This window comes from Trachurus japonicus, unplaced genomic scaffold (assembly GCF_045865225.1).
Source record: "Trachurus japonicus isolate A0001 unplaced genomic scaffold, Traja_1.0 AP031149.1".
Classification (NCBI taxonomy): domain Eukaryota; kingdom Metazoa; phylum Chordata; class Actinopteri; order Carangiformes; family Carangidae; genus Trachurus; species Trachurus japonicus.
The window spans coordinates 796-10,781 of record NW_028221282.1 but is presented as its reverse complement, the minus strand read 5'-3'; the positions used below and the strand labels follow the sequence as shown (position 1 = coordinate 10,781).

Sequence of the window (9,986 nt, the reverse complement as noted above, 5' to 3'; positions counted from 1 at the left end):
AACAGTGCGCTGGGCCAGGGTTACACTGTGTTTGTTTGTGTTGGCGATGGGGACTGGCACATAACCTGACCTGTTACTGGGGACACTGACTAGACCCTCCTCTATCACTACCCCCTCTGGCAATGTCGGCTCTTCACTTGGGACTAGAAGCAGGTCTTGGCCCTGATACTGAGCCCCAGTGTTGACGTTAACATACACTGTGGTGACCTGTTCAGCGCCTAGGGTAAGTGTTCTTTTTCCTGTGTGTATAATTCCTACATCTTCCTCACTAACAGGGGCATGGATAAGCTGAAGTACTGCTTGTGCTGTCTTGACTGTTATCTGGAAGGCTTGACACACAGTATGGATGGTCTCTGTCTTTGTTGTCTGACTACCCTCTCCCGTTATTTCTTCTATCACATTGTAGCCAATTATGGGCTCTGCTGCTACGTGTGGGTCACTTGACACTAAAATAGGGACGAGAAGTGGCTTTGTCAAAGCAGATTCTTTCCCTAGTCTAAACTCTACCTCCACCCAGCCCATGAAGGGGATCTCAGTCTGGTTGGCTGCCACTCCCAATAAAATGTCTGAGCCTAACAGTTCACTGAGAGGTCGCACCGTGCTGTGTGGTAAGTGCAGCTTTCTCCACTCTTCATTAATGATGGTCGCCTGAGCGCCTGAGTCCCATAATGCTACTACTGGAACTGTGTCCAGTGTGCAATGGACAGTGTGTCTCTTTGCGATCAACTTGATGAGTCTTTCCTTGCGTCGTGGTGGGAGGTAGTTGACTGATGAGATGTGAGGCGGTGCTGGAGGGGGAACAGGTTGCTGCATGTTGAGACTGGATGATTCACGGGCTACCGAGGGTCCCGGCTCAGCAGCCCAGTCTCGTTTCCCTGCTGCTCTCTGGTCCGTCGACATCCTCTGGAGAGATGCCCCTCTTGCCCACACTTAAAGCAATGTCTACAGGAGTCACCTATCTGAGCTTCCTGACACGCCCTACAACCCCTGGGCCGACTACGGCTGGGTGTGAACGTTTTCTCTGTCGCTCTAGCTTGTGTGGCCTCCACTGTCTGTAACATCAACTTTTTAATTTCTAGAACCTCAGCTTTGAGCGCTTCTATAGGGTCTGTCTCTGTTTTGGGTCCCTGACTTTTCTTACTCTTTCCCCCTGCTTCACGGTAAGTAACAGTGTCAACTGCTGTCGCTGAGGCGTCAGGTGGATACACCTCCGCCTGCACTTCACTGACTTTCGGGGGCTTGTTTATGACTGTCTTTCTCAGTTTTTGCTGTCTCTCCTGTTCTAAGTTTGCAGCCTCACTGATTCGCTCAATTAACACCTCATCTGTGACAGTACGGTTACTGAGATACGGCTTGAGCTGGAACTTAACCGCATCACTGTAAAGACCAGTTTCTATGGAGCGGAGGAATTTTCTCTGAATTAGCTCTGGACTAAACTGCTCACCTTCCTCACCTGCATCCTCATCACTAGATTTTCTCATTAACTTCTCTTTCAGTTCTATTGCTCTGAATAAGAAATTCTGTGCTGACTCTTTTGGATCTTGTGTCATGTTCATCAGGCGATGCAGTAAGTCAGAGGAGGAGTCCACTTTGTAGTGACCCTTGAGTATGGTCTTGAGGGTGTGCAGCGTCAGCTCTCGCTTTATTTCCAACATCTCCCGCAGATGAAGACCTGGGCTCACCGCACGTGTGACTGCTTCAATGATCTCCGCTTCTCCATGTCCTTTCCGCTGTCCAGACTCGATCTGGTTGATGAGGCTTGTGTAGGACAATTTTTCCTTCTGCCCAACTTCACCAATCTGTCCAATGATCCGGATCTCCCGCCTCAGCGTCACCTCGGGCAGTCTGGTTGGTGCTGTGGTGGCAGTCCTTGTGTCCTCGTCCTTTGCAGTCGCGATGGCAGGCGCAGTGTCTCCTCCTGCTGCTTGTGTCTTCTGCTGGATCTTTTCCTCCAACGCCCCGATTTCCTCTGCCATCTGCTGCCGTAACTTCTGGTACTGTATTTTCAACTTCTCTAACTCACTTGTCTCTGGAACTACAATCTCAGCCTCAGTTTCCTCCGGTGCTGGCTTCAGAGGGACCAGGTAGGACAGTATATTCTGCAGACACTGCTGATACGACTCGGACTCTTCACCCTCCTCGATTTCATCTAAAGTCGTCTCCACCAACCTGATGAGGGCGCGTCTTGTTTTGCTGGCAAACCCCCCAACAGGTGCGTTACACTTTAGATGCTCACACATGAGCTCCTTCTCCTCCAGCGTCAGCAGTATCCTGCTTACTTCGTCCCTTTCTTTCTCCATGGTCCTCCTCTGCTCTGTCCGTCTATGCTCCTATGCGACTGGGCCGTGGGCTGAATCAACCATCCTCTGCTACCAAAATATGTAGCGTGGTGCAGAGTGAAGCTACCTTCCACTACACATTTAATTTGAATGTCTTTATTTTTGTTCTGCAAAGAGCAAAAATATGTATTTTATCATCACAGTTCGCCACACACACATAACTTCAGACTCAAGTGTGTGTTCTCATTCACTGAACAGATTCACTGTTTTAACAGAAAAATCATGAACATCTGTACCAACATCAAAACAATAAATCATGTGACTGTTGTATCACTGTTCTCGACCAGTTTCATCATGTACATTCAATATATCAACTTATTTAGCAAATACACCGTATCAATCATGTTTAAACATTGTCAAATTAATCATGTATCTATTTTAACCTATTTATGTATTTATCTCTGAACTACACGAGCAGTCCGGGCTGACCGGCTCATAGTTTTCCTGTTGCTCGCGGTAACTACGCAACCAGTGCTAACTACAGGCTAGCCGTTTTCCGTACGGTACATTGGCTGAGTAACGTCTATAAACAACAATACATGACGTCCGAACGGGATAAATAAACCAACACATAACACATTCACCCACTCGTTACACACCTCTAACGCTCCCTTCTTACCTGCAAAGAGCAAAAATATGTATTTTATCATCACAGTTCGCCACACACACATAACTTCAGACTCAAGTGTGTGTTCTCATTCACTGAACAGATTCACGCGTGACTTCCTTATTCCTGAACACACCGTGTAGCGAACGCGCCCTCTGCTGGTCGGAGTTAGTACTGCACATTCCTAGGGAACTCCATTTTTCAGACAATAAACCACTCTTTTCTCACCATAAACACACAGACAATTATTAACACACTCTGAACATGAGCTGTCCTGTATGTAAATTATATTAACCATGTAAATAATAATAATAATAATGTAGGGATATTGGCTCTGTATGCCACAAAGACACATACTTTAACAGCCTGCAGGAAGTGAAACGTGATGATGACTGTAGCTGGTTGCTGTGGTTTTGGACAGCTTGAAAATATACCGTATGTTTCAGGAAATGAAAAAATATATATAACAACGACAACAACAAAAATGCATGCTTCTGCTTTATGTTTACACCCTTTTATGAAATATATTGTGCAACTGGAATGTAAAGGTGAATGAGTGAATGGTGTCACCGGCCAGCCCTGTCCCTTTAAGACCGTGGCCGGCGCGTGTGTGTGACGTAGTGGTGCAGGAAGGTAAACAGAAACGAAAAAGACATCTACAGTGATAGAGGCGCGAAAAGGAGAGCTAGGTGCTGTTAATGCTATAGTGTTTAGACTGCAGCAGTGTCCAGAGTTTGACCAGGCCCAGTATTGTGTTCTGCTCTTGATACACTGAGGAATTAAATGTGCGGTTCTGCACGAACAGTTCGACTTCGTCCTCCTTCCTTCCTACACTTTGGCCCGGACTCCAAGACGCCAGTTACCAGCAACGAGCCAAACATAATAACCAGCTCCCAACTACGGTTCGGGCAGAGAGAGAGGGTTAAAAAGGTAACACTGGGGGCTCGCCCGGGGTACAAAGTTTTGCCCAGGAAAGAGGAGAAAAGATAAGAAGAAGAAAAAAAGAGCCGCAAATGCGAGAAAATGGCGGCGGTACGCGCTAATGTTGATGTTGAGAGACACGGGAAGCTAACGTTAAGCAGCCCAAACGTTAGCACCAATCCGTTTTTAACGGACATAAGAGACATTGTTCGAGCTGATGTGGACTCGGTTGACCCAACGGGTGGCAGATGTGTCGGCGGCGGGGAGAGCTGCAACCCATTCTGCGTTAGCATGGAGCTAACCACCGGAGCAGCGGAGCTAACCACGGGCGGAGCGGCGGTGCGTCCAGGGACAGCGCTGCTCGGCGGTGCATGGTTACCGACCCCCCCGCCTTCAGTACTGACTAATCCTTTCCGTACGCCGGCAAAGCAGGAGACCGCAGCGGACAGTGAGTCTATGTTTCCCCCTCAATATTGTTATGATGGCCCCCGAAATATGGTTGCTACCCCAGCCGCGGCCGTACATTATGGCACAAACAATGACTTTTATCAGACTTTTGACAGCCGGCCGGCAAACCCCTTTTCCCCCGTGAACAATGTGTATGCCGCGGAAAACGCCCCATCCGCTCTGGCCCGTCCACCAGCTCCCCAGCCTGCTGTGTCCCCCTTCACGCCATGTATGTCCCAGGCTGTGAGACGTGGTTATGCAGAACGGACTCATGATTATTACTCTGCTCCCCACTGTGATGCACCACTCCACCACTCCACCCCCTGGGGTAGAGAGCCTGACTCCAGTGGACAGCCCGGCTGGAGAAGAGCCAAGTCCGCACCACAACGTCTTTCCTCCCGCATGGTGCGTGGCGGTGATTGTGCGGACAGTAGCGATGATGAACAGTATGAGAGAAGAGAGAGAATCCCCACTTTACAACCGGGTCGTTTTGATGGATCAGGCTCATGGAAAGACTTTCTTTACCTGTTTGAAAGCTGTGCCCGGGCTAACCACTGGTCGGAGAAGACCATGGCTGTCCAGCTCAGATTCAGCCTGACCGGTGCTGCTGGTGCTATTGTCCATAAGAACCCCAGATCTACTCGATGGAGTTACCAGCGGATTGTGGATGAAGTGGACGCTGCCTACGGGCCATGTTCAGAGCATGCAGCAGCCATAGGCATTGAACTGAGACAGAGAGTGAGAGGGCCGAGTGAAGCTCTGCACAGTCTGAGGGATGATATCTACGAGAAAGTGTCCATCGTGTATGCTGATCGTATAGAGCAGGAACAGGACGCCATCAGCGTGGAGGTCTTCACCAACGCCTTGGCTGATGCTGAGGTGGTTCAAAGGCTGCTGGAGGAGCAGCCTCGCACCCTGGCCAGAGCATACGAAGTAGCACAGAGGTACGAGACAACCAGAAGGGCTGCCAGAGCGGTCACCCAGCTGATGCAGCCAGGTCAACGGAGTTTGGCAGAGCGGAGAGCCAGGGCAGCGACGGTAAGAGAAGAGACAAGTGTGATGCTGTGTGATGAACCAGTAGGGGTAGATGCAGGGTCCACCAACCCACCAGACAGAAAAGCAAGATTTCACCAGCGGTGGCCGCCAAAGAGACACAGAAATGTTGAACTTACCTCAGCGGAGATCATCTGCCACAACTGCTCTGGTGTAGGGCATCTGCAGAGGAACTGCCCTTCTCCTCGTCGACCCAAACAGCTCACCTCGAGTGTCAACCTGACCCCAGCTCCCCACCCAGGCACAGTGGTTACCTGCACCAGCGGCCTGGAAGGTGAGATGAGTGTTAAAATACTGGTGCATGGACTGGAAATGTGTGCTCTGCTAGACTCCGCTGCTCAGAGAAATGTGCTACCTCTCCGCCACTTTGACTCTATTCCTGTCGAGTTCAGACCTCAGATCCAGCCCTCCACCGCAGAGGTCTTGCAGGGCATCGGACCCAAGGGTTTGACAGTCATGGGGGAAGTCAATCTGCCAGTGCACGCGGGGAGCAGGATAACCAATGTGAACTTCATCATAGCCGACACCGCTGAGGGCACCGAGATTATCCTGGTGCACCCTTTTCTGCGGCAGGCACGTGCGCACCTGGACTATGGGCGCAGAGAGATAACCCTCTTCGGTGAAAAGGTTCCCCGTTTCAACCCAAACCACCAGCCCGAGGTACATATTGTCCGAGTGGCCCGCACAACCGTGCTGGAGTCGGGTTGTGAATATGTAGTGCCCGGCACTGCCCGCCTCCGCCACGCTGCTGAGGGAGACATGATGTTGAGCCCCACCAAAGGTTTCATCGAAAAGCACCATGTGTTAGTGGCCCGCATTGTTGTTCAGATGCAACAATCTACCAACGTCCCCATCAGGGTCTTCAACCCTGGCACTGCACCTGTCACCCTAAGGAAAGGGGCCGTGGCCGGGCTCCTTCAGCCAGCGAAAGTTATGGGAGAGGTAGAGCTTCAGCCAATGGAGGCCTCAACAGTGTCTGAGCCTGTTAATCCTGTTTCTGCTTCTGTCCCCAGTCACCTGCAGTCCCTGTACGCCGAGAGTTGTGCCAGCCTGTCGGAGGATGACCGCAGTAGGGTGGCCCGCCTGCTGCAATCATACAGCAACGTCTTCTCCACGGGGCCCACTGACCTCGGCCGCACTAACCTCGTACAGCATGATATCCTGACCATCCCTGGGCCACCTGTAAAACACCCCCCACGCAGGATGGCCAGCGACAAACAGCTTGCAGCCGACCAACAGGTGCAGCAGAGCCTGGAGAGCGGTGTAGCACAACCCAGCAACAGCAGCTGGGCTGCACCGATCGTGATGGTAAGAAAAAAAGATCAGAGCCCACGGTTATGTGTGGATTACCGACCCTTAAACGAACGAACCATCAAGGACGCCTATCCCCTGCCACGCATCCAGGATACTCTGGATACACTCTCCACTGCCAAGTACTTCAGCACCTTGGACTTAACATCCGGCTACTGGCAGGTGGAAATGACGCCAAGGGCCCGCAAAGCTGCAGCTTTCTGCACCCGGAAAGGACTCTTTGAATGGAACGTGATGCCGTTCGGGCTTTGTAACGCGCCGGCCACGTTCCAACGCCTCATGGATCGTGTCCTGGCTGGGCTGCAGTGGGAGACGTGCTTGGTGTACCTCGATGATATTATTGTTCTGGGGCGGGATGCTACTGAAATGCTGGAGCTCCTCAGCCAAGTGTTCACCAGGCTACGGGAAGCCAACCTCAAGCTGAAGCCTTCCAAGTGCTGCCTGTTCCGGGAGGAAGTGTCCTATCTGGGGCACATCGTCTCTGCCAGAGGTGTCGCCACTGACCCCCAAAAGATCCAGAAAGTGGTTGAGTGGCCGACGCCCCGAAACATCTCAGAGGTGCGTCAATTCGTCGGCTTGGCTTCTTATTACAGACGTTTCGTGCAGGATTTTGCCACGCTTGCCAAGCCGCTCCATGAACTCACCAAAAAGTATGCCCGCTTCGACTGGACAACGGAATGCCAGGAAGCATTCGAGGCGCTGAAAAGCCAGCTGACATCTGCGCCTGTGCTAGGCTACCCCCTCGACGACGGTGAGTTGTTTCTCGACACCGACGCCAGTGATTGGGGAATCGGGGCAGTCCTCTCCCAAACACAAAGGGGTGAGGAGAGGGTCCTAGCCTATGGGAGCAGGCGGCTGTCGGCTACGGAGCAAAATTACTGCACCACCAGACGTGAGCTCCTGGCAGCGGTGGAGTTCGCCTCCCATTTCAGGCAATACCTGCTAGGACGGCCGTTTACCCTCCGGACAGACCACAGCAGCCTGCGCTGGTTGACGAGACTGAGAGAGCCAGAGGGCCAGCTTGCCCGCTGGTTAGAGAAACTGGCAGAGTACGATTTCCAGGTGATCCATCGCCCCGGGAGACACCACCAAAATGCGGACGCACTCTCCAGGAGGCCGTGCCGTGAGTCATGTCCATGTACGGTGCCAGAGCCTAATCTAAGTACCCAGCGTCAGCATAAGGCGGTGCAGTGCAGCCTAGATGACTTTTCGGCTGAGGAAGTTGCCACGGAAACATTCACAGAGCAACCGCCAGTGGGGGTAGTGGAGCTTGACTACTGTGGGGGCCGTTTAACATCTAAGCCAGAGTTTCCGCCAGTGGGGGTAGAGGTCACCTCCAGCGACGACAGCTGTGGCAGTGCTCCCACCCGTCCAAGCATCCACAAGGTGAGTGAGCCAGCTCACACTAACCTGTTCTGCGGCTGGACCCAGGAACAGTTGAACCACGCCCAACTAACCGACCCGGATATATCGCCAGTAAGGGAGTGGATGGACGCAGGAGACCGACCATCGTGGGCTGACGTGGCCCCCTGCAGTCCAGCTGCCAAAGCCTACTGGGCGCAATGGAAACGACTCTATCGGAAGGATGGAGTCTTGCTGAGGAAATTCTACTGCACAGAAGGTCAAGTGTTCTACCCCCAGATCCTGTTGCCCCGCCTGTACCGTGCCTCCGTGTTGGAACAGATGCATGATGGGCCAGTGGGCGGTCACTTCGGGGTGGAGAGAACCCTTGCACGCCTTAAGACCAGGTACTTCTGGTATAATATGAAAGATGATGTCACACTCTGGTGCCGCACCTGCACAAGCTGCGCTTCAAAGGCTCGCCCGAAGAAAACCCCTCAGGCTGCTATGGGTACAGTGCGGGTTGGTGCTCCCATGGAGCGGATAGCAGTCGATTTGATGGGACCCCTAAACGAAACAGAGAGGTGTAACCGCTACATACTTGTAGTACAAGACTACTTCAGCAAATGGGTGGAGGCCTACCCTGTCCCCAACGAGCAGGCAGTGACGGTGGCAGAAAAGATCACCTCCGAGTGGGTGTGTAGATTTGGAGCCCCTCAGTGCCTGCACAGCGACCAGGGCACCAACTTTGAATCAGCCGTGTTCCAGGAGATGTGCGCACTACTGGGAATTGACAAGACACGAACAACACCGTTTCATCCTCAGTCTGACGGCCAAGTGGAGCGCTTTAATGCCACCTTGCAGAAAATATTAGCCACCACTGCTGAGCGCTGCCATTGGGACTGGGATGTCATGATTCCATATGCAGTGATGGCTTATCGAGCAACCAAACACAGTTCCACAGGCCTGACACCCAACATGATGCTCTTTGGGAGAGAGATAACTGAGCCAATTGACTTGGTTGCTGGTCTGCCCCCGGATACTGACAACTTGAAACACACCTCCACAGTATGTCCAGCAGCTCAGAGAAAGATTGGAGCTCTCACACCAGCTGGCACGGGAAGTGCTGGGAAAATCTGTTGAACGGGCCAAACGACAGTACGACAAAAACATCTGTCAGGTACAACACAAAGTTGGTGATGCAGTCTGGTATCTGATAAAAGGGACAAAGAGGGTGAAAGACAGGGTACGGAAATTCTTACCTTCCTACGAGGGCCCTTATTTCGTTGTGGGACAGCTGGACGACTTGGTCTACCGGATCAAAAAGAGCCCGAGAGCAAAGACCAAAGTAGTCCACCACGACAGGCTCAAGCCCTACCACTCCAGGGCCCCGCTGGACACTACCTGGGTCCTCCAAGATGCTGGCACCTGGGCACCAGTGGAGGTGTTTCCGCCTTCACCAGACTCCAGCTCCCTCACTCCAGACATCGACAGTCGTAACCGGGACAACGCTTCATCAGACACGGAGGATGGAGCCCTGGAGGCCCTTCTGGGTCTCTACTCCTCATCTCCAGACCAGCCTAGCTGCAGCCAGCTCCCTGTTCTTCCTGCAGGGGCTGGTACTCAGTTGGCTGCCGGGGGACAGGATCATCGTCCTCTGTTGAACTCTATGCCTCTCCAGAGACCCCAGAGGGGTCGCCGACCACCAGACATGTTTGGTGACTGGGTAAGTCACTAAACCCAGTTTAAAGGAAAGAGAAGAACTTATATTGACCTGAGGTAGGGTGTAGGCGGATCGCTGCCCTCCTCAGAGAGAAAAAAAAAAAAAGTTCCATAAATGTTTGAAGCTGTAACTGTTCTATAAAGTTTGTACATTTTTGCATACTTTTATGGGCCTATTTAGTAGTTAACTGACTAATTTGAGTGATCTGGACACTGTTTAGCTGCATATCTTGGTTTTAACACCC

At 52.1% G+C, this 9,986-nt stretch overlaps 1 protein-coding gene across 1 annotated transcript; it reads left to right on the top strand.

Annotated features, from left to right (window-relative positions):
- Positions 1-4,362: 4,362 nt before the first annotated feature.
- Positions 4,363-9,745, top strand: LOC146959736 (uncharacterized; the record flags this gene model as incomplete). Its single annotated transcript, XM_085772957.1, has 2 exons — positions 4,363-9,087; positions 9,317-9,745. Coding segments are annotated over exons 1-2 (5,154 nt in total), but the record flags the coding sequence as incomplete, so codon positions are not given.
- Between the last annotated feature and the right edge of the window lie 241 nt (positions 9,746-9,986).